This window comes from Salvelinus fontinalis, chromosome 16, assembly GCF_029448725.1.
Source record: "Salvelinus fontinalis isolate EN_2023a chromosome 16, ASM2944872v1, whole genome shotgun sequence".
NCBI classification, from domain to species: Eukaryota; Metazoa; Chordata; class Actinopteri; order Salmoniformes; family Salmonidae; genus Salvelinus; species Salvelinus fontinalis.
The window spans coordinates 18,904,055-18,929,728 of record NC_074680.1 but is presented as its reverse complement, the minus strand read 5'-3'; the positions used below and the strand labels follow the sequence as shown (position 1 = coordinate 18,929,728).

At 45.3% G+C, this 25,674-nt stretch overlaps 1 protein-coding gene across 7 annotated transcripts in view; it reads left to right on the top strand.

Annotated features, from left to right (window-relative positions):
• The window catches only part of LOC129812779 (ral GTPase-activating protein subunit alpha-2-like), a 157,264-nt gene extending 132,239 nt beyond the window's left edge, over window positions 1–25,025 (top strand). For 2 of the 7 annotated variants that reach the window (XM_055864636.1, XM_055864640.1), the window contains 2 exons: window positions 12,543–12,667; window positions 21,362–25,025. In XM_055864636.1, coding sequence (XP_055720611.1) covers window positions 12,543–12,667; window positions 21,362–21,516 — 280 coding nt within the window. In that variant the 3' untranslated portion in view covers window positions 21,517–25,025. The other 5 variants (XR_008753074.1, XM_055864638.1, XM_055864641.1 and 2 more) reach the window with 5 other exon arrangements.
• Window positions 25,026–25,674: the final 649 nt, after the last annotated feature.

Below are 25,674 nucleotides of genomic sequence, written 5' to 3'. Positions count from 1 at the left end.
TAGTGTTACTGCACATCTCATGAATATGATAGCTAACCCCTCCTTATCAAGTTGTGAATAGTTCTTCTCTGCAGGTGATAGAGTGCTTGATACAAACCCTATTGCCCCCCCCCCCCCCCCCATACTGGCATGGGATGAGACATTAACGCCCCTACCCCGTAGGGTGAGGCATCACAGGAAAGTATCAGTTATTTTCCTTCATCATAATGCACTAACACTCTGCTCGACTGTGCATGGGAGCCAATAGTGTCGACAGATTCGGTAGGAAACTCTTATAGTAGTTTAATAGGCCCAGATACGATTTCAGTTCTGTGACTGTGGTAGGCATTGGTGCCGTCCAGTAGCGTCCACCCTGTGTCCTAGGAATGTCACTTTCTTCTCCATGAAGCTGCACTTACTCCCTTTCAAGCGAAGCCCAGCCTCCTCCAGTCGCTGTAACACTCTGTCCAGTGTTCGGATGTGGTCCTGATCATTTCTTCCTGTCAGGAGAATATCATCGAGAGACACTGGGTAATCCCTTGTAGAGTCTCCTCCATAGTGCGCTGGAAGATAGCGGGACTGACGCCGAAGGGGAACTTGGCATATGTGAACAGTCCCTTGTGCGTCTTCACTGTGACATATTTCTTTAAATTTTCATCTAGCACAATCTGCTGGTAAGCATGACTCATGTCTAGTTTGCTACATTTTTCTTCTCCAGCTAAGGACGTGAACATGTCCTCTATTTTAGGAATCGGTACTGTTCTAGTAATGACTATAAAGTAACGGTAAACAATCTCACTGTACCGTCTGGTTTTAACACTGGGACTAACGGTGCTGCCCAGTCTGAGAACTTCACTGGTTCCATGATTTTGTTGTCCTGGCAACGATCTAACTCAGCCTCTATCTTAGTTTTCATTTCAAACGGTACTGACCTTTGTTTGAAGAAACGGGGTGTGGCATCACTTGATACATGTATCTTTGCTGTGAATCGTTTCAACGTGCCCAACTTATCCTTGAACACTTCCTCATGTTTCTTTAACACTTCCTGTAGAGCATCTTTTCTGTCAAGCATCCTATTCTGTCCACATCCAAAATGGCGATCCACACTCGCCCCAGCAGGTTTGGTCCTGTACCCAGCTACAACTATTTGACTATTCCTTTGTGTTCAACTTTCACATTAGCTGATCCTACAATGTCCACTTTCTGTCCTGTATATGTTTTCAGAGTGATAAAATATGTACCTAGCTCTGGAACCTTTGCTTTCTTCCCTAGCCTAGCATACTCTGACTATGACATTATTGTTACGCTACAGCCAATATCTGTTTCTTGTTTCACTTTTCATCCATGTACTGTTAAATACTGTCTAAGCGGAGGTACCTTAGTAATGGGTAGTGTCTGTATTGTGAATAGTAAACACATCCTCACAACGCTCTTCCTCTTCCTGTAAGAAATTTGCACTTTACAAATGTCTTTCTCTTCCCCCTCAAATCGTTATAGGAGCCTTCGTGCTAGTTTTGTCTGCGACTGTAATGCTGTGCTTTGTCGAATGTCCAAAATCTCCTCAGATAAAAGGCTCCACTGTATCTTATCCTCATTTACCCCACATACTAATCAGTCACGTAGCATCACTGTGAGGGTGTCTCCATAGTTACAGTCCTGTGCTAGCTTCCTTAGCTCCACCACATATTCAATACCACTTTCCTCTGGTTTCCTATTTCTTGAGTTGAATTTCCACCTTTGTACTATTTCACTCGGTTTAGGATTGAAATGTGTTTTCAGTAGACTTACCAAGTCCTCAAATGATTTCTCTCCTGGTTTTGCCGGTCTCATTAAATTCCTCATCAAGGTGTAGATTTGCGCGCCCACGCAGCTTAGTAGAATGGCCCTTTTCAAAAGATTGAGAATTTCGCAATTTTCTTCCCACAACTGTCTTGTTGTCAAATGGTGCCGCCGATCCTACTGTGCCTGCCATCCTGTCCATCGTCCAGTCACTGCTGCCAAAGAGAAGGCAAAGTATTTCCTAGCTTCCCCACGTCAATCGGTCTCACTCGTTTAGCCTTTCCTAGCTAACTAGCATGCTAATATTCACTCACGGTAGTTTCACCGTTCAACTCAAACTCCGTAGTCTCACCGAAAACTTCAGATTTTTGCCTCGTCGCCAAATGTAGTATCTTGAATAGACCAACATATAATTGGAGGACACAGGATGTAATCTTTACTTGTCATTTATTAGGAACCGATTTACAACACTATCATGGAGACCAATACTCAACATTCTTGATTGCTCACAGAACGGTTACCAGCCTAGGACCAGTGATGGCGCCGCCTATTGGTTAGATGAGCCAGTATCATTTCTCACTCTATAACAGCTCCTGTCTAGCCTGTGAGAGGGTGACCTCAGGATGGGGTTTTAAAGCCCTTTTCTCCTCTGGACTCTAAACCAGTAGTGTGGAGCCCCCCTTCTGTGAGGCCCTCTCAACAGATTAACCTCTTGGTGTGTCCTGAACTCTCACACTGCCAGCTCCCATCCCACAGCCTAAAATTGTGGTTTCCTTTTGTTTTATACAATTCTCAGAGGATGAGAGGGCTGCTTTCCAGTCCTCTGGAAGTTCCACTTGACAGAAAAGGAAATACTTGTTTTCACGCTGCTATCCATTAACTCTGTCCTTGTGCTGTTCTGGTGGACTAATAATCCAACTCCTTTGGCCGGTATGAATGATAATCCCAGATGTATGCGTATGTCCCTCCCTACTCTGTGTGTACTCTGTGAGAGTGATGTTGTGCAAGGTAGAGGTCTGCACGGGACTGATTTCTTTATCCCTCTCCCTCCCGCTACCGCAGCTTTTCATACTGCTCCCCCTGGCTTTCTGTCAGACTCAAACATGCTACAGCAAGAACTGCTCTCGAACCCAACCGCAGTCCCGCAAAGTAATTTTAGGCGTATATGACACAGCTCACTTGCCAGCCATGGTCCCAGCATTTGTGTGCCCTATAGACAATATCAAAATGCGTAAACATAACATACACTGGCTTTGACGATCATCGGATGTGGCAGGGCTTGTAAACTATTACGGACTGCAAAGGGAAACCCAGCCACGAGCTGCCCAGTGACACGAGCCTACCAGATGAGCTAAATGTCTTTAACGCTCGCTTCGCGGCAAGCAACTCTGAAGCATGCATGAGAGCGCCAGCTGTTCCGGACAACTGTGTGATCACGCTCTCCGTAGCCGATGTGAGCAAGACCTTTAAACAGGTCAACATTCACAAGGCCGCGGGGAAAGACGGATTACCAGGACGTGTACTCAGAGCATGCGCAGACCAACTGGCAAGTGTCTTCACTGACATTTTCAACCTCTCCCTGACCGAGTCTGTAATACCTACATGTTTCAAGCAGACCACCATAGCCCCTGTGCCCAAAAAAGCGAAGGTAACCTGAAATGACTACTGCCCTGTAGCACTCACATTGGTAGCCATGAAGTGCTTTCAAAGGCTAGTTATGGCTCACAACAAGACCACCATCCCGGAAACCCTAGACCCACTCCAATTTGTATACCTTCCCAACAGATCCACAGATGACGCAATCTCAATTGCACTCCACATTGCTCTTTCCCACCTGTACAAAAGGAACATCTATGTGAGCATCCACTGTTCATTGACTACAGCTCAGTGTTCAACACCATAGTGCACACAAAGCTCATCACTAAGCTAAGGACCCTGGGACAAAACACCTCCCTCTGCAACTGGATCCTGGACTACCTGACCGGCCGCCCCCAGGTGGTAAGGGTAGGCAACAACTCATCTGCCACGCTGGTCCTCAACACTGGGGCCCATCAGGTGTGTGTGCTTAGCCCCTCCTGTACTTCCTGTTCACCCAAGACTGTGGGGCTGTCGTGGATTTGGTCGACAGTTTCAAGTTCCTTGGTGTCCACATCACCAACAAACTATCATGGTCCAAACACACCAAGACAGCCGTGAAGAAGGTATGACAACACCTTTTCCCCCTCATGAGACTGAAAAGATTTGTCATGGGTCCCCAGATCCTCAAAGTTATACAGCTGCACCATCGAGAGCATCCTGACAGGTTGCGTCACCTCCTGGTATGGCAACTGCTCTGCATCCAACCGTAGGGCGCTACAGAGGGTAGTGCGTACAGCCCAGTACGTCACTGGGGCCAAGCTTCCTGACATCCAGGGCCTACATACTAGGCAGTGTCAGAGGAAAGCCCATAAAATTGTCAAAGACTCCAGTCACCCAAGTCATAGACTGTTCTCTCTGCTATTGCTCGGCAAGCGGTAGCGCAGCGCCAAGTCTAGGTCCAAAAGGCTCCTTAACAGCTTCTACCCCCAAGCTATAAGACTGCTGAACAATTAATTAAATGGCCATCCGGGCTATTTATATATACACCCCCCCCCCCTCCCCTTTACACTGCTGCTACCCACCCCTACCTGCATGTACTAATTACCTCAACTAACCTGTACCCCCCACATTGACTCTGTACTGGTACCCCCTGTATATAGTCTCATTATTGTTACTGTTTATTTGGTAAATATTTTCTTAAGTCTATTTCTTGAACTGCGTTGTTGGTTAAAGGCTTGTAAGTAAGCTATTCATGTTAAGGTCTACACCTGTTGTTTTCGGCGCATGTGACAAATAAAATTTGATTTGAAATAGCCTAGGTTGAATTACCAGATATTGTCATGTGGCCCATTATACACAACATGAACATCTCACTCCAAAATCATGGGCATTAATATGGAGTTGGTCCCCCCCTGCTGCTTTAACAGCCCTCCGCTAGATGTTGCAACATTGCTGCAGGGATTTGCTTCCATTCAGCCACAAGAGCATTAGGGAGGTCGCTCACTGATGTTGTGCGATTTAGGCCTGGCTCACAGTCGGTGTTCCAATTCATCCCAAAGTTATTCGATTTTGTTGAGGTCAGGGCTCTGTGCAGGCCAGTCAGTTTCTTCCTCACCAATCTCAACAAACCATTTCTGTATGGACCTCACTTTGTGCATGTGGGCATTAACATGCTGAAACAGGAAAGGGCCTTCCTCAAACTGTTGCCAAAAAGTTGGAAGCACAGAATCATCTAGAATGTCATTGTATGTTGTAGCATTAAGATTTCCCTTCACTGGAACTAAGGGGACTAGTACGAACCATGAAAAACAGCCCCAGGCCATTATTCCTCCTCCATCAAACTTTACAGTTGGCATTATGCATTGGGGCAGGTAGCGTTCTCCTGGCATCTGCCAAACCCAGATTTGTTTGTCTGGACTGCCTGATAGTGAAGTGTGATTCATCACTCCAGAGAATGCATTTCCAATGCTCCAGAGTCAAATGGCGGCGGGATTTACACCACTCCAGCCGACGCTTGGCTTTGCGCATGGTGATCTTAGGCTTGTGTGCGGCTGCTCAGCCATGGAAACCCATTTCATAAAGCTCCCGACGAACAGTTCTTGTGCTGATGTTGCTTCCAAAGACAGTTTGGATCTCGGTAGTGAGTGTTGCAACCGAGGACAGACGATTTTTACGCGCTTCAGCACTCGGCCATCCTGTTCTGTGAGCTTGTGTTGCTCCTAGAAGTTTCTTCTTCACAATAACAGCACTTACAGTTGACCGGGGTAGCTCTAGCAGGGCAGAAATTTGATGAACTGACTTGTTGGAAAGATGGCATGCTGCGACATTGAAAGTCACTGAGCTCTTCAGTAAGGCCATGCTACTGCCAATGTTTGTCTATGGAGGTCACATGGCTGTGTGCTCAATTGTATACACCTGTCAGCAACAGGTGTGGCTGAAATAGCCAAATCCACTCATTTGAAGGGGTGTCCACATGCTTTTGTATTTATAGGCAATGTATTAAACTATAGCCTAATTATATTTAAGTACATTTCCTTGGAAAGATAACTGCCTGTCATTCTCTGCCCGTGCATAGTCAGTCTATTCTATTTCATTGAGACCACACATATACTAGGCACTCTTGATCTCGCACGCCCAACTAGAGAGAGAAAGGCTACTGGATTCTGAGAGTGTGAATAATGCAGCAAAGGTGTCATTTTAATACAATAGGTAGGCTAACACATACAGTCGTGGCCAAAAGTTTTGAGAATGGCACAAATATTAATTTCCACAAAGTTTGCTGCTTCAGTGTCTTTAGATATTTTTGTCAGATGTTACTGTGGAATACTAAAGTATAATTCCAAGCATTTCATAAGTGTCAAAGGCTTTTATTGACAATTACATGAAGTTGATGCAAAGAGTAAACCCTTCTTTTTCAAGACCTCTGCAATCCGCCCTGGCATGCTGTCAATTAATTTCTGGGCCACATCCTGACTGATGGCAGCCCATTCTTGCATAATCAATGCTTGGAGTTTGTCAGAATTTGTGTGTTTTTGTTTGTCCACTCGCCTCTTGAGGATTGGCCACAAGTTCTCAATGGGATTAAGGTCTGGGGAGTTTCCTGGCAATGGACCCAAAATATCGATGTTTTGTTCCCCGAGCCACTTAGTTATCACTTTTGCCTTATGGCAAGGTGCTCCATCATGCTGGAAAAGGCATTGTTCGTCACCAAACTGTTCCTGGATGGTTGGGAGAAGTTGCTCTCGGAGGATGTGTTGATACCATTCTTTATTCATGGCTGTGTTCTTAGGCAAAATTGTGAGTGAGTCTGTGAGTGAGTCCACTCCCTTGGCTGAGAAGCAAACCCACACAGGAATGGTCTCAGGATGCTTTACTGTTGGCATGACACAGGACTGATGGTAGCGCTCACCTTGTCTTCTCCGGACAAGCTTTTTCCCGGATGCCCCAAACAATCGGAAAGGGGATTCATCAGAGAAAATGACTTTACCCCAGTCCTCAACAGTCCAATCCCTGTACCTTTTGCAGAATATCAGTCTGTCCCTGATGTTTTTCCTGGAGATAAGTGGCTTATTTGCTGCCCTTCTTCACACCAGGTCATCCTCCAAAAGTCTTTGCCTCACTGTGCATGGAGATGCACTCACACCTGTCTGCTGCCATTCCTGAGCAAGCTCTGTACTGGTGGTGCCCAGATCCCGCAGCTGAATCAACTTTAGGAGATGGTCCTGGCGCTTGCTGGTCTTTCTTGGGCGCCCTGAAGCCTTCTTCACCACAATTGAACCGCTCCCCTTGAAGTTCTTGATGATCTGATAAATGTTTAATTTAGGTGCAATCTTACTGGCAGCAATATCCTTGCCTGTGAAGCCCTTTTTGTGCAAAGCAATAATGACGGCACGAGTTTCCTTGCAGGTAACCATGGTTGACAGAGGAAGAACAATGATTCCAAGCACCACCCTCCTTTTGAAGCTTCCAGTCTGTTATTCAAACTCAATCATCATGACAGAGTGATCTCCAGCCTTGTCCTCGTCAACACTCGCACCTGTACTAACGAGAGAATCCCTGACATGATGTCAGCTGGTCCTTTTGTGGCAGGGCTGAAATGCAGTGGAAATGGTTTTTGGGGATTCAGTTCATTTGCATGGCAAAGAGGGACTTTGCAATTCATCTGATCACTCTTCATAACATTCTGGAGTATATGCAAATTGCCATCATACAAACTGAGGCAGCAGACTTTGTGAAAATTAATTTGTGTCATTCTCAAAACTTTTGGCCACGACTGTACTCTCAAGCAAAGGAATATATCTGTAAGAAAGAGACTTAGAGCATCAGTCTTTCTATTCTAGGATGACACTAGCAGCTAGAAGGTGTTGGTGGTGGAAGAGTCATGGTACCAGATACCCAAGGCCCAATGCAGCCGTTTTTATCTTAACATCAAATCATTTCTGGGTTAAGTACCTTACTGCGATTGTTATCATTTAAAATAGTCAAAAATAAAACAAAAATAGCTTCTTGGCTAAAAGAAATTTCTCTGACAAGATTTCTGCTGGTCTGAGTGGGGAGGGGAAAACTGAAAAATAGCTGTTCTCGGCAGAGAGGTTTGGAACTCTCTTTCTTATTGGTGTATTAACTAATTTACCAGGCAGGTCAAAACTGCATCCCACCAAAACAGGCTGAAATTTCAGCCGGTCTTTTCAAACAGCTCTTACACTAAAATAGCATTATCACCATTTTCACAACTTCACAGTATTATTCCAACCTCATAGTGTGGAAATATATATAAAACAGAGTAAAATCACATTTTTGACTGCACTGGGCCTTTAATGGTTTTAATGTTTCTCTTGTAGGACCTCCAGTGAGCAATAGGGCAACAAAGTCTCTTTAAAAAAACGAATCTAAATATTAACATCTTCTTGAAGCTAAAATCCTTAATTGAAACAATAACAAAACAATCTGTTTTGGTAAAAATCTGAGGGACGGGCCTGGAGAAATGTAACCACTCTCAAATTCATATACAGAGTTATGGATGCAAGGACTAACCATTCATGTTATCAAAATGATAAGTTATATTCTTCAAGTATCAACAGGTATACACTCCCCTCCATATGTATTTGGACAGTGAAGCTACATGTTTGTGTTTGGCTCTGTCCTCCAGTATCTGCGATAGAATGTTTCATATAAGATGACAGTGAGTACAGAATGTCAGCTTTTCTTTCAAGGTATTTTCATACATGTCTGTTTCACCATTTAGAAATGAAAGCACTTCATGTATCTATTCCCCCCATTTGAAGAAGCCATAAGTATTCAGACAAAATCACTTACAGGGTTTTAAAGTAGTCAAAAGTTTAGTCGTTTGTCCCATGCTTCTTGCACACAATGACAACGTTTAAGTTGTGACTCTACAATCGTGTAGGATGAATTTGCAGTTGGTTTTGGTTGTGTTTTGCATCATATTTTTCCCAATAGTAACTGAATGGTGAATAATGTCTTGTGGCATTTTTCAATCACTTTTATTGTAAGTAAGAATAGGAGATGTTTCTGAAAACGTTAGTTCTTCCCTATGTGAAATGTACATTTGGTCAAAGAGTCGATGAAGGAGCACCATAGTGCAACTCCAAGCAGTATCTGAGTCGGCCATGTTTATTTTTCTACAGGAGATGTCTCCATTGTATTTTAGGCCTACTCTGAGTTGACATATTTCAGACTGATTACACCTGTGATGCATGCAATAGTGAGGCAGCAGACTTTTTGAAAATGCATATTTGTGTCATTCTCAACTTTTGGCCACGACTGTACAAAGCAGATAGACCACAGTTTCCAAATAATCTGCGGGGAAACAAAAATGTATCATCCCAAAGTTGTCTGTCTGAAATGCCCGATAGGGAGAGGACAGGGGCGTGGGGGATGCGCAGAGGTTCAATATAAGTCCCTCTGGACTGGGAAGATGCAGAGAGAGACTGAGGACGGATCCCTTTGGAGGGAGGGTGTAGGGGTCCCGGGCCAGAGCAGCCTGTTAAGAGCCATCTGAGGCCCTATTCACCTTGAACATGGCCCACTGCTGCTGCCTGACCTTGGTTTTGATCCATAAAGGCGCTTGACCCTGGATTCCCCCTTGGCCACCCTGCCATCTGGACATTACGCTCAAACACACACACACATATGCATCATGCATTAACACATGCACACACACGTGCAGACACACATGCACACACACGTGCACTATTGTGTGCGCACTCTGTTTCAGGGAACACATCGGCTTGTTTATAAGAGTGCCAGAGGTGGAGGCTCCATGTGTGGTGTGTGTACAATTCACATCACCCAACAGCCACACACCGGCTTTATCTGAGCCGTAAGTCACTGCCTTTTGTACCAGTGAGCACCATGGGGGCAGAGTTAGAGGGGCTAGTATACTGCTAGAGGATGACTTTTATCTACTAAATGCCTCCATTGTCGTTGCCAAGTGGATTTGAAATGTGCTTTTTTTTGGTCATAACCAATACCTTTGTGATTTCTCCTTCTCTCACAGTTTCTTTTAAAGGCTGACCTTGTTGAGTGACGTCAGAGCATTATTTTATGTTACAGGTTGTTTACAATCTCGTCTAACTGAAGAGGTTTGTTTGTCAGTTGCTCATGCAGCGTTCTGACACGCTTCACAGACAGGATATTCCCTCTCCTCTCCCTAATGGGAATGTGCAGCTCCTTGGAACTTGGGGGAATATTGGGAGATTCTTAGTGGTAGAACATGCTTCTGGAAGCCTCTCGACCACTCTTTTTTTACTTAACAGTTCAACTGTGAAATGACAATTGTTCTACGGATGACTTGATGACTACGGATGACTCGTTGATACCGCGGAAACTTATTGTTGTTTTCATCCTGGCAAGGTCCCTGTAGTATAGCCTAATGGTTTTGAGTGCCAGGGGCCTGCAGTAGCCAGGGGCCTACAGTAGCCAAGGGCCTGCAGTAGCCAGGGGCCTACAGTAGCCAGGTACATTATCAGTAAATGATAAATAACATGCCAACATAGCCATCTCTCGGGTAATGGCCATTCCACCTGAAGAGGTAATTCCTTAACAGATATGTGTTGCCACAGAGAGAGAGAGAGACCGCATGTTTGTCGCCCAGGGAAGAGTCAGTGGGTTTGGCGAACGCGACGTGGATATGCTTTTTCCGCCGTTGTCCTTTGATTTAATTACTGGGTGCTAGGCAAGCAGGAACAGCTTTTGTGCACATGTAGGGGAACATCCTGTACCAAGCCTGTAGTCGTTAGTGACAGAGACAGAGGGAGGGGACCATAGAAATAGAGTCTCCAGTTCAACATTACCACTCACCTTGTATCTGAGATTTTCTAGGGATTAATGTGCTACAAGTTTCAAATCCGCAGAAGCCGTGCATTTACTGATTGCACTCAGTCGATTCTCTTTCCATCTCTTTCCTGATCTCTCTCTCTCCGTTGGTTATAGTGGGTAGAGGAATCGACAGAGTGTAGGAGATGTGTGTGTCAGAGGAGAGTGGAGGGCCACCCCAGCTGGAGTCAATATTTGCTTTAGGAATCTCAGTAATAGGCCGGGACACAGTCATCTGCATCTCTGATAATGGACAACCATATGGCTCTGTTGGCTCAGTGGACTGGAGTTTTCTCTCGCTCGTTCGCTCGCTCTCTCTCGATTTACAGATTTTCTCTTCCCCCCCCCCCTCCTATCTCCACGTACATTCATAAAACCCGGGATTTGACCCGTCACATTGTGCTGTGACCTGGGTTGCCATGGCAGCAAAGTCTGTGATGTTCTCTATTGTGTCCCCACTCCTGGTTGAATCAGCGGGATCTGGAGGCAGGTAAAAGATGACTGTGCAGCCTCACACACAGCTCAGGTGATCTTAACCCATGCCCTTGTGTTGCCCTTACTCCGTGGATTTAGAACAGACTTGCTGCACCAATGAAGCTTATCTCCCTATCTTTCTCCATGCCGCTCTCCCTCCCACCGTGTGGTGAGCAGCTTGCCTGTCCTCAGGCTGGCCCAGGCCCTAGGCTCAGGTGCCCGTCAGCCCCAGTTTGAAACGGCTGCCTTTCAGCCATTCGTCATGCCTGCCTCAACCCCTGCTGTGCCAGCATGTGCCCAGTCCATTCCATTTTAGCCAACCCAGCTTAGTCCAGCCCATACACATTCCCAGTAACATCCACTTCCAGTGCCAGCCCTTCTTCTAACCCAACACTCTACCAGAGCAGAGGGGCCCTAGCAACAGCCTAGCAACACTTACTACAAGCAGCAGTCTGTTAATGAGAGCGGAATGAGCCCAGCAGGTTCCTGGAGTCGGGGGCTGTAGTAGATGCCTGTTTGGGTCGACTCTTGACGAGGTGACTGAATAACCATTTGTTAGGTGCAGTTATCTAGAAGGAAAGACAGAAACCTACAGCTAGCATAGTTAGTGACATTCTAACACACACACACACACACACACACACACACACACAGAGAGAGAGCAGCATTTTGAGCCCTTTTTGTTATTCTGTTATGTTCTATCCTGACTGACTGTCTGTATCCATCCGGCTCTCCCTGCCTGCCACTCTGAATTTGAAATGTCTACAATTTTCCCCCTAACGGGTTGGAGAAGTGCCAGTGTGGGAGGGATGTCCGAGAGCATCTCTCTGTCTCCAGCAGGGGTTCTATTAGAGTGCCCAGGGATTTTTATTGTGTTTTACCTTTATTTAACTAGGCAAGTCAGTTAAAAACAAATTCTTATTTTCAATGATGGCCTAGGAACAGTGAGTTAACTGCCTTGTTCAGGGGCAGAACGACAGATTTGTACCTTGTCAGCTCGATCTTGCAACCTTTCGGTTACTAGTCCAACGCTCTAACCACTAGGCCAAGGAGAGGCCAGGCGAGAGGAGGCTCATGCCTGTAGTGTTTTTATTTGGTGACTGCTTTCCCATTTGTGGCTGTGTGGCCAGGGTGATTGTCTCTCCAACGGTCTGGTTATTACTAGTCCTCTGTCTACTCATGCTGCCTTTTGTCTGTGTCTGCTACTGTTGTTGGTCAGAGAGGCTCATTTCTCTATTATGTGACGGTGCGATGGGTTTTCTTCACCTGTTGTTTTGTCTTGATTGACTATGTTCCTGCATTGATGAATTGAGCGTTTTTGTTTCGATTCATTGGGCTGTAAATCTGCTGTTTTCTAGGTCTCTTCCTCTGTTTTTCCTTAACCCTGGCCCCAGCTATGAGGAGCGGGCGCTGTACCTGGAGGCCATCGTGCAGAACCACCGAGAGGTCATGACCTTTGAGGACTTTGCCTCGCAGGTCTTCTCCCCTTCACCCAGCTACTACCCAATGAGTGGGACAGGTAAGAATCCCATGCTCTCCTCCTCCACTTCCTCCACAGCAGCACACCTGTTAGCCCTCTTCAGGCCCCTCCATCTCTGTGTCCTGGTCCTTGTCTCCTCACACCCACACTCTGATGAATATCAAAGGCAGCAGGGCCAATCTCTCTCCACACTGTCTGAGCAGCAGCATCAAAGACTTCACCCGTGGCTCAACAACTTAGTCGGGCCCTGCTCCTTGTCTCGCTGTGTACTGTTTCATCTCACCTCCTCCTTTCTGTTTTTTATCTCCCTCTCATTTAATGAGCCTGATCGAAATATACATGTGACATGATTAAAGGTGGGTCAAGCCCCGTGCATGTGATCGGACACTTCTTATCGGAGCCTCCGTTCCCCTTACCAGAGATGTGTAGTAACTAACAGTCGACGGTGAACACTGGGTTCACACTGCTATCCTCCAGAGGTCAGGAGGAGGAGATGGAGGGGGACTTCATTAAACAATGTCTCCTCTTCCTGTCCTGCCTGGCCTAGATCTGATGGGTCTATAACAACAACAACACCACTAGCATCCAATCGATACAGCAAGGATATAACTGGACACCTGTGCTGTTCTACTTTGTGATAACTGGATCTGTTATCGCGTGTGTCTGGTCTACGCGCGTACGTGCATGCCTTTTTCTGTGTGTGCGGTCGTGTGTGTGTGTGTGTGTGTGTGTGTGTGTGTGTGTGTGTGTGTGTTCAGATCTCAGCGAGCAGCCCCAGAAGGCAGGGTTGATAAGCAGACTGGCGGAGGCAGGGGGTAGCAGGTCTATTAACATAATTACAGTCTGCTCCCTTTACTGCAGAGGTGGACAGGAGTCCCAACCACACCTGCACGCCGTTTTTATTTGTTTATCTGTATTGTTGTCTATCACTTGTTTACTTTGGTGCAAATAAATACATTCTAAAATAAAAGAAGTCCTAAACTGACTTCCTATTGACCTTTTTCATCAACCAGAATACTAAACAGGGACTATTCCTCAGTGGGAGGGAGCGATAGAAAGGCAGAGGTAAACAGAAAGGGGAGAGATTGAACCAGTGAGTGAGAGAGAGTGATTGAGAAAAGACATGTAATTACCTAGCGCCGGGTCATGTCTATCCTCTGCTGTTGTGGGTTATTTCAGCAGTGGGGCAGGAGTAGGATACCTGGTTGGCTTCTCATTGGGATTGTGGGAGTAGAGGCCAGACAATAAACCATTATTTTCTCATTGTTAAATGAGGATTGGTTTCACAGTATTGTGCATCAGCTGTGTCTGCTGAGAGCAGCCAACAGCAAGACTTAATGTACTAACCCTCTTTAATGCAGTGGAAATATAGAAATTAATGGGCAAACATTGTTTTGGGGCTATTGCTTCTGTTTGTATGTCTATGTAAAAGTGTGTGTGGTGTATGCATACATTTGTGTGTCCAGGATTTAGGCTTTTGTCCACAGTGGGTTTGTAATCAGCTGGCCCTCTGCATCAACTGTTTCTAGGCACAGCACCACGCCACAGAGATGCAGGGCAATTTCAGGACTCATTCTTGGTCTGCATGCGGTCTTCACCTGGTAATCTTTTAAACAAGGGGGAGGTTAAGTCCTAGTAGTACACGCACACGCATACGGGCGGCAGGAAGCCTAGTGGTTAGAGCATTGGACTAGTAACCGAAAGGTTGCAAGATCGAATCCCCGAGCTGACAAGGTAAAAATCTGTCGTTCTGCCCCTGAACAAGGCAGTTAACCCACTGTTCCTAGGCCGTCATTGAAAATCAGAATGTGTTCTTAACTGACTTGCCTTGTTAAATAAAGGTAAAATAAACACAGACAGGTGCTCGCAGCTTCTTCCAGTGATAAACCAGGCATTCCCTTCTTTTCTGAGAAGTTGTTTTGAAATGGTAGTTTTTTTGTCAACATATTTTCATGTATTTCTAGCAGTAGTGTGGATAATGTGCAACACATTTATGTTCATAACATGTCCTGTGTATGGTTCTATGCATCAACAGGTGGTCACTAATATATCCTCACAACAGGCTCCTTTAGTTTTCTCCCTGTTAGTGTATCGTTGCTGTGTACTACCCTCTAATACATGGTTCCCTATTTTATTTTGCCCACCAAGTTTTTGAACAAGGAAAAACAACATTATTTTTTTTTTTCTTTTTTTTTTCTTTTTTTTTTTCGTTATTTTACCAGGTAAGTTGACTGAGAACACGTTCTCATTTGCAGCAACGACCTGGGGAATAGTTACAGGGGAGAGGAAGGGGATGAATGAGCCAATTGTAAACTGGGGATTATTAGGTGACCATGATGGTTTGAGGGCCAGATTGGGAACTTAGCCAGGACACCGGGGTTAACACCCCTACTCTTACGATAAGTGCCATGGGATCTTTAATGACCTCAGAGAGTCAGGACACCCGTTTAACGTCCCATCCGAAAGACGGCACCCTACACAGGACAGTGTCCCCAATCACTGCCCTGGGGCATTGAGTGCCTCCTACTGGCCCTCCAACACCACTTCCAGCAGCATCTGGTCTCCCATCCAGGGACTGACCAGGACCAACCCTGCTTAGCTTCAGAAGCAAGCCTGCAGTGGTATGCAGGGTGGTATGCTGCTTATTGTTGGACATAAGACTGTAAAAAACACCAGCAAATCCGCTCCAAGTTATTTTAATTTAGGAAATCTGCTCCAAAGTATTCTCATGCATAATAGAGCGATATAAGTGATCGTATAGAAATGTAAGGTTTGAAATTATTGTTTTAGTCATATCTGTTTCAGCATACACCGAGTGTACAAAACATTATGAACAGCTGCTCTATCTATGACAGACAGACCAGGTGAATCCAGGTGAAAGCTATGATCCCTTATTGACCTGTTAAATCCACTTCAAATCAGTGTAGATGAAGAAGAGACAGGTTAAAGAACGATTCTTAGGTCGTAAGACATGGATTGTGTATGTGTGCAATTGAGGGTGAATGGGCAAGACAAAAGATTTAAGTGCCTGTGAACGGGGTATGGTAGTAGGTGCCAGGCGCACCGGTTTGAGTGTGTCAAGAACTGCAACGCTGCTGGGTGTTTCCACGCTCAACAGTTTCCTGTGTGTGTCAAGAATGATCCACCACCCAAAGAACATCCAGTCAACTTGATACAACTGTGGGAAGCATTGGAGACAACATGGGCCAGCATCCCTGTGGAACGCTTTCAACACCTTGTAGAGTCCATGCCTCGACGAATTGAGGATGTTCTGTTTAGGTGTTCCTAATGTTTTGTGCACACAGTGTATATATTCTTGCGGTCGATTGACAAATTATTTGTAAATTGGTTCTGGCCCCCTGACCGTGCGTTTAAGAGGAAATCGTCCCGCAGCTGAATCTATTGTGGTGCTTGTCGTTCCATATGCTGCTGCAGTGTGTGTGCTTGTCAATACTCCTGCTTTGGCTCGTTGCTCCACTAACATGTCATCCATGATGCGCAGCGTGCAGGTGTTGGCCGGGGATGGTTTGGGACGTGGAGTACCCCTGGGCCAAGCTGGACTGTAAGACTCCTGCCTGTTTCCTCCACTAGGCATGATGCCCATTGTCCACCCTCCACCAGCAACATTAACCTGTCCTTCACCTCTGACCCCACAGCTACACCATCTCAGTGAACCTCAATCACCCCCCCCCCCCCATCTTCCTCCTCCTGCATGACCCATCTTATAACACACAGTAGATTGCTGTCATCCTCAGCACTGAGGGTCTGCAATGTCACTCAGAGGGTTGTACTCTGTCTGTCTGGATTTGGATTCATGTGGTTTGAGTGTTTGTTGGCATGTTGGTTTGCCTATGGACTGTGTGTTTTCCTATGGAGTTCTACACTGGCTGCAATACATGTGAAGATGGAGTTAGACAACATGATTATTCAACGGGTTGAATAAATGTGTATTTTAAAAGAGGTAAACAACTTCTCTCATGAGACCCAGCTGCTAATGGATTCAAACTGAAGAGCTCTCAACTCCCCAGAGTCTAGACAGGCCTCCCTCTCTCACCCTTAAACCACTGTCTGTCTGGAGACAACAACTCTTCACTTGCTTTCCTCGTCTACCTCTGCTTTAACTGCATCGGTTGGCTACTGAAGAGCCGCTAGCTTTCACAATGTGTCGGAGAGGTCAATCTGGTCGGTGGTTTTTGTTTGTTTGCGGGACAGCACGTTGTATGTACTTCAGTGCAGATTAATTGTGTTATCGTATACACATACACAAGCACTGTTTCATTAGTACGTGGTATATTTAAGCACTAAGGCATGAGGGGCTGTGATATATGGCCAATATACCACGGCTAAGGGGTTTTCTTAAGCACGACGCGATGCGGAGTGCCTGGATACAGACCTTAGCCGTGCTATATTGACAATATACCACAAACCCCTGAGGTGCCTTATTGCTATTATAAACTGATTTACCTATGTAATTGAGCCGTAAAAATACATGTTTTGTCATACCCGTGGTATACGGTCTGATATACCACGGCTCTCAGCCAATCAGCATTCAGGACTGGAACCACCCAGTTTATAATGATTTGTAAAACACAGATATGATAATATGCCTTTTTTTTCTCTAACACTGATCTCTATCCCATGGTGTTGAACTGGTTCAGGTGCTTTTCACATAATTCAGCCCAACATATTCTCATTTCATAATAAGCAGTCATACCAACCTATGCAATGTAAAGTTACAGAAATCATTTACCGATCAAGAGCACGCAAGAGACTCCAACCAACACAAAAGTGGACTTCTCGCTGTCTGATAATGCTGCCGTCTCTTAACATATTAAATGTCTTATTGGATGCGTCCTGTTTCCTTGTTTCTTGTATGACTGTGATCCTCACTGTGACAATATCTAACCACACAGGCTTCCTGAATGTCCCCCTCACCTCCCTCCCTGACTGTCGGTCTACAGCAGGGCTGTGTTGTGGAGACTGTCGGTCTACAGCAGGGCTGTGTTGTGGAGACTGTCGGTCTACAGCAGGGCTGTGTTGTGGTGACTGTCTGTCTACAGCAGGGCTGTGTTGTGGAGACTGTCGGTCTACAGCAGGGCTGTGTTGTGGTGACTGTCGGTCTACAGCAGGGCTGTGTTGTGGCGACTGTCTGTCTACAGCAGGGCTGTGTTGTGGTGACTGTCGGTCTACAGCAGGGCTGTGTTGTGGAGACTGTCGGTCTACAGCAGGGCTGTGTTGTAGAGACTGTCGGTCTACAGCAGGGCTGTGTTGTGGAGACTGTCGGTCTACAGCAGGGCTGTGTTGTGGAGACTGTCGGTCTACAGCAGGGCCGTGTTGTGGAGACTGTCGGTCTACAGCAGGGCCGTGTTGTGGAGACTGTCGGTCTACAGCAGGGCCGTGTTGTGGAGACTGTCGGTCTACAGCAGGGCTGTGTTGTGGAGACTGTCGGTCTACAGCAGGGCTGTGTTGTGGAGACTGTCGGTCTACAGCAGGGCTGTGTTGTGGAGACTGTCGGTCTACAGCAGGGCTGTGTTGTGGAGACTGTCGGTCTACAGCAGGGCTGTGTTGTGGAGACTGTCGGTCTACAGCAGGGCTGTGTTGTGGAGACTGTCGGTCTACAGCAGGGCTGTGTTGTGGAGACTGTCGGTCTACAGCAGGGCTGTGTTGTGGAGACTGTCGGTCTACAGCAGGGCTGTGTTGTGGAGACTGTCGGTCTACGGCAGGGCTGTGTTGTGGAGACTGTCGGTCTACGGCAGGGCTGTGTTGTGGAGACTGTCGGTCTACGGCAGGGCTGTGTTGTGGAGACTGTCGGTCTACGGCAGGGCTGTGTTGTGGAGACTGTCGGTCTACGGCAGGGCTGTGTTGTGGAGACTGTCGGTCTACGGCAGGGCTGTGTTGTGGTGACTGTCTGTCTTAATGTGACGCTCTACTGTCTGTTTTTCTTTTAGATTAAAACATGTTAAAGGTGTCATTACAGTAATTGAACAAGGTAAGCCCCGAGCACCGGCTGGAAGCTTGTGTGTCGCCCTAGAGCCTACCCTCGCTCGCCCGTTCACTCATCTCTGGTTTCTCCTTTATTTTGTACTAACGCTTTATTTACCCAACTACCGCTTTTTAAAGGAACGTTAACAAAACGGTGTATGGGGGGTTGATATGACGTTATATGGGGATTGTGTTCTCTATTTATCCAGGCGGTAATTGCGAGTGACGGTGCACGTTTCGGGACAATTAGCACCTGACTCAGTAGTAGCATGAGCAACACGGCCACTCTTCTCTCTGGCTAAGCTTCTGCATGTCACTCCTTTATATTTATCTCCCCAGTGCTTTTTTTCCTTCCTTGTTCATTATTTTTTTCTCCCCTGTTTGCCTAGGGCAGAATGTGATACTAACACCTGCCGTACTGGAAGAAAACGTCTGTCATTTAAGCTTTTTTTGAATTGCTGCAGGGGACCGATGGGGATGAGGCCCATTTATGTCCTTTGTTTTTTTTGGGGGGGGGTTGTGTCTCTCCTTTTTCTTTCTCTCTCACTTTCTTTCTCTTTCTCTCTCTCCTTTCTTTATTTCTTTCTTTCTTTCTATGAAAGGATCTCCGATTAAAGGCACCCTGTGCAAGTCTCTGCCCCATCATGGCCTCTGTCAGGATAGTTGTTAAAGAGGTAATTCAGGATTTTGACAATAAAGCCCTTTAACTACCTCCCCAGAGACAGATGAACTCATGGATACCATTTTTATGTCTCAGCAGGCAGTTTAAAGGAAGTTACTAACGGTAGCGCAATTGCTAACTAGCGTTAGCACAAAGACTGGACGTCTATGGAAACTGCTAGCATGCTAGTAGATATTGCAAAGACTGGTAGTCGATGGTTACACTAGTTTGCACCGGCTTGCCAAACGACCTCTGACTTCCTTCATGCTGGATGCAGAGACATAAATTGTATCCCTGAGTTCATCTGACTCAGGGGAAGTTGCCAAAATCCCGAAGTATCCCTTTAAGGGGGAGCTCAGAGGAATTACCTTGGTTGCTCTGAGTCTTAGTGTTATGATGAACCAGTCAGACACCGGCCAACTGAAGTCTTGGGAGATTTTTGTTTCACCCTGGAGATATGTTATGCATGTGTTATTTTAATAATCAACTTAAGTTTGAGTCATTTTTGGGCTTCATATGATATATATGCAGCCCAAAGTGCTGCAATTTAAAACAAGCATGAGTGTGTTGTTAATGGGTATTAAACCGATCACTTAATCTATAGAGGTGTCCATTGCATGGGTGGGTTCTAGGTAGCATGCTGGTGGGCTAGTAAATGTAACGTCTGTGTGGAGGCCTTTACCTTATCTTATCTGCGGCCCACTTCCCTCCCCATTATCCAACAACTATACGAGAGGGTGGGGCGTGGCAGGGCCCAGCGTGGCAGGGCCCAGCGGTGGATTGGTCAAAGTGGAAGCTAGTGGAATTCTGGAGTTGGAAGTGGGGCTGTAGGGTTGGACTTGGGTTAGGCCTGCCCCTACATCGACTCACAGCCCTCCTCTGTTCTTTTCAGATGCATAATGAAGATCCATTCCGCTAACACACCCACACACACCCTTAACCCCTCCCCCTCTGAATGAGTGGAAGTCAGGGATGCTCGTGTCCACTGGGCTGAGTGTCTGTTACTGCAGCCATCTGCTGTCCCTTTTAGCTGCAGGAACTTGAGAAGCTTCAGAAAGATGGAGAGAAAAAAGTGAAGGAAAGAAAATAGGCAACCAGATGCCATCTTGGCAAAGCAGGAAAGTTGTTTAAACTTGAGGCATCGCTAAGATGCATTGGGGGGTGTATGCAAAATATGTTTGCTCTTACCGGCCTCCCCCTCACTTTTCACTGCTTGCAGCCTGTAATCATTTTTATTTTGTATTTATTTAACCTTTACTTAACTAGGCAAGTCAGTTAAGAACAAATTCTTATTTACAATGATGGCCTAACCCGGCCAAACCCGTACGACGCTGGCCCAATTGTGCGCCACCCTATGGGATTCCCAATCACTGCCTGTTGTGATACAGCCTGAAATTGAACAGTGACCCCTCTAGCACTGAGATGCAGTGCTTTTAGACCGCTGCACCACTCGGGAGCCCCGATCCACAATGTTGAACAAAAGGCGTCTCTTCACATGCTCGCAACATGCCTGTCCAGTTAACATAATGTTCCATTCACTTTTTACAATACACCATTTTAAGACTTGAACAATCTGTCACATTCTCTTTATGCTGAACAGCGAAGGCAATTATATTCTTAGGACCACGTGGTTTAAAATAGGTTTCTTTTTTCCCCCCTACTCATGCAAGCATCTGCCCACCCAAACCCAAAGTGTTGAGAGAAATATCCAGCTTCTCTCCCCTAGTAGCCTCTAGTCTAGCCAGTCAAAGCATGTGATGAAAGAATGGTGAACATTGCATCTATATGTGTATATAGCTGGATCTAGTCACGTGCCACTTTGAAAACTGTGAGGAATTAAAGGTTCAAGTCAATCTATACACCTGTTTCTGTTTTGTTTTGGTATTATACATTTGAGGGAGTAAGCAGTTTGGGGTGTCTGCTTTGGGGGACGGGGAGCGATGACATGCATGGCAGTCAGAACATGCTGGAGTATGCCAGTCTTATCAGCGCTATGTTAGCCTGCCACGTTTCACCACTTCTCTCCATCTTTCTCCCCTCTCTCTCCCCCACTCTATCCCTTCTCTCATCCCCTCCCTCTCTCTCTCCAGGCTCTCTCAGCGGCAGCACGAGTGCTGAGCTCAGTGTTTCTTTAGGAACGGACCAGGCGGACCAGGTCTCCCCCACGATTCCCCGTGCCACAAAGAACAGAGTTTCCGGAAAACTCCGCCGATCAGCCAGCGCCATAAGCAAATCTTCCAACTGAGCACTCTCGCCCGACCCACCTCCCAAACCTCCCCCGCTTCATCTTTACTACAGGTCCTGCTGTGAAACCTCATACCTAACCCCTCATGACTGCAGTTTGGTGTGTGCGTTGTTTGTTTTATATCTCGTTTAAACATATAACTGGAGCATATTGCATTTTTTTATTTATGTGGCAGTTATTGATACTTTGATACATTTCCAATTGTTTTACTGTTAAACTGCATATTTGACCTGAAGAAGAGATTGAAGTTTGTTCCGATGTTGCTGCATTTTCTGAAAGAATCTGATTAATATCACTTGTCAGTTCAGCGATTAAATATGGACAGGGAATTGACTGAACAATCATGTCTGGTGGCTTAAAGTCCATATATCATCAACATTTCAAAATTCCCTTTCTATGTCACAACAAGGATCTCTATGTTGACATAGAAAAGGAATATGATCACCCATATGCATTTTGGTAAGGGTCTTTCCACAAAATGAGTTCCTTTTGTACCCCTTTGATATTTTTAAGTAGAAATTGTGCACCAATATTGAATTTTAAAAGCCTCTTATATTAAATGGAGTGCTCTTTAAAAGACTCCACATGGAGAATTCAATAAATCTGTTTTTCTTTCATGAATAAAGACTTGCTGAAGTGCCAAAATGCAGCGTTTTGACATTTCCCTCTGTGACTTTTCAGAAGATGTTAACCCACCTAACCCCCAAATTCCTCCAAGTTTTCACCATCATTGTAAAGCCCTAGTTATTTTCTTGCTTTAACAAAGTCATTTTTGCTATTTCATGTGATTAATTTTAAGTAAGAAAAAAACATTAACATGTCCCTCATTTTAAGGTCAACCCTACTATGATCTGAACTTTTAATATAGTGTACTAGTAATCATTTTTTCAGAAGAAACGTTGAACATATCATAGTAAAATCATAGTGTTAAAGCAGGTTCTTGATGAGCTGGTTCTCTTTTTGCCCATTTTCTGGTGTTTTGTGGTAGAGAACTGAGCGGGTCGAGCATTACACATTAACCCTGTTACTCATAGATAGACAGGCTATACATGTTTTTGATTTTATTTCTAAAATGGTGAAGCTGCATTCAATTGCCCCTCCCTGTCCCTGAACACAAGCTTCCAATCCCTCTGTCGCAAGGGGAATTATGACTGATTTAAGAATTATTATTATTTTTTATTTTTTTAACCTTTATTTAACTAGGCAAGTCAGTGAAGAGCAAATTCTTATTTACAATGACGGCCTAGGAACAGTGGGTTAACTGCCTTGTTCAGGGTGAAATCATCAACCCTGTTACATTTGTTGGCACTTAATAGGCACTTAATCTTTGTATTTAACCTCCTGAGATGGTAAAACCTGTTTTTTATTAAGTTGAACATGTGTTCTTTATGAACACATGTTAAATGTTAAAATTATATGAAATAAAACTTTTATTTTTCTTCACCAAGTTACACTACCCAAAAGGGACTCATTTCATGGTTTTCCCATTGACTGCCCCCCCCCCCTTGCGATTCTGCTGTGTAAATCACTGATGATACTCTTGCTGTTGACAGGATAGGATCATATTTAAGTGTGTTGTTTTGTCCTGGGACTTGAGCCATGGAAGCCTGTGTGTCTGTTTGGACCATACTCATCCTCATGTTGTGGAAGGGCTGTGACATAGGAGGTGCTGCTCTAGCATAATGCTGCACCACACCACACACTTCCTGGTTATGGAGTGCTGTGAGCCAATGCAGCAGGAGTCTGTTTTTAATAGTTATGAACCTGGAGGGGACAGTCAATGATGTCTTTCCAACCCCGAGGTGAATCAAAACTTTTTCTTCTTTTTTATCGCTAAGGACCTTTTTAAATGGATTCCGATGGATTTTGTCTTCCTTTTGTTTTATGCAACTCTGCTGGAAATGAGAAAAGACTGCATTTCTAATTGTTTAGTGATGCTACCCTGTGTAGGATTGTTTCACCTGGGTTCATAACCTGTAATCCAGTATCTTCCATCTGGCTCTTCCTCTGCCATTGTTCTCTCGTGTTGTAAAGTTAAGAATGACATTCCAGTGTTCCCACAGATGGTCTTTTGCACTCACTGTCATTGATAAACTAGCAATGAATGTGTATTTTCTCTTTATTCTTGGATGTAAATTGCTTTATTTGATGTTTGTAGTGTTGTATAATGTATACGTGTGTTGTTTTAGAGGAAAACGCCACCGGAGCCTCAGGTGAATCTTAACTCCATGCACTGGTGTGTGTATGCGCATCCGTGTGTGTGTCTGTATGGCTGTGTGTATTTGTGAAGGAGCTTCTCGCAGTGCCTGTGTAATGTCTGTCCACCAAGATCCATTCCAAGACCCCCACCACTGTAAACCACTGTTAGACATCATTGGATTTATTTTATTTCTGTTCATTGCAAGAGCAAAACGGAGGACAGCTAGCCTTGCCTTCCTGTCTCATGTCTTTGTTATAGAGGGAGAGACTGTTTTTTCCCCCTGTGTGACTGTAAAGGTCAGTGTCTTGTCCTCCTCGTCCTCACACGTTTTATATGAACAGATTGACTGGGTTTGGCCCACTTTTGTTTCGTCTTTATTTCAGGAGATGCTCTGTTCTCCTTTCTCTCTGAATTGGAATCAAATGGCACCTACTCCTCCTATTTCCCATGATGCACCCCGAGTAACCTCGTGAGGCCACAGTGGAGGGGTGGGGGGCTGCGGAGTTAGAAGGCATACCAGCGCTGTGCTCTGGCGACCCTCTTAGCAACAGGCAGGCTGGCGCTATGCTACTCACGCCGCCTCGTCCGCCACAACCTGCGCCTTTGGGTTGCCATGGAAGCCAGGTGTTACTCACACATTATGCAGGGTTCCACCAGAGCTGCATCCCTGTCTGTTGCACTATTTTGCCTTACCTGTACATCCTCTCTTTCTTTCATTTTGTTCTCTCTTTTTTGTGTCCCTTTCTTTCCCAAGCACTGATTAATAACATAGGAGGCATGAACGGAGAGTTCGTTCAGAAATAATGAAGTCCATTTTGTGAATTTGAAGAATGTATGTAAATACTGACCTGAGTCAGATCAATGCTTTCACCTTCCCAGTAGCCACTGTAAAGAACTACCCAGCTCTTTTTACCGATCTTCTTATGGAGTCTAAATTGTAGATTAGATGTTGTGGATGGGATTCCTGTCATATATGGGAGTAAATGGGCGTAAGGTTTGATTTGACCAGGGCAAGGATTGTGTCTTACTCAAGACTGGTTCAACTCATGTGAAGCAACAGAGTTAGTTGTTAATTCTAGGTTTTGGTTTAGGAATCCTGTACATTGTGTCAAATCGAGGGTTTCAGTCCTTTACCATAAATATATTAATGCCTGTAATATAATATTTGTATAAGAAGAGGGGGAAAAAGGCTTGAAGATTTCATTATTACTTGTTAACATATCAAACCGTTTTTAATGACTGAAGTCATGCTATCTTTATTAGAAATGTGAAAATCAAAAACATTTCATTAAATCAATTTCAAATCCTACGTGTTCTCTGTGTTATTTGTATGGGTCTATTGATTTGAATGTTTTTTTTCATAGCAGTGGTGCGGAAGTAGAGAAAGTAAATTCAACCTTTTCCTTTAAAACTGTCATTACAGAGATGGGTACTAGCCTAACCCTGTCACAGTAACGCCTATCCTCCATGAATCATCTGGTGAGAATCTGCTGCTTTGGCTGCAGTGACAGGTTGACTGTAACCTTTGGGGGAGGGGGGGGGGGGGGGGGGGGGTTGATGGGGTGGAGGGGTGACATGATGGTGCTGTTGTCTTGGTTTTTCAACCCTGGCCCAGAAGCAGCAGCCGGGGTAACCTGACCCCCTTCCCATCTGTCCCCCCTGCTGCTCCATGCAGCTCCAGGAGAGGAGGCTGGGATAATGGGCCCCAACCGAAGGTACAGGTGCAAAGTCTACAGCACCTAGCCTACACTGGGAGGATTGTTAATTGTTAAAGACTTAAGACGATAATTGGTGATGTGTGTCTGTCGGTCTATCTTGCCTGACCCTGTCCCTTTTGGACCGTCTGAAGCTCTCCTGTGTTTGTCTACATTATGTGATTGAATATTCACAAGTTAAGAAAGGAGACTAATTGTGATCTACAGTAGGTATAAGTTCAAGACACACTGAGTATACCAAAC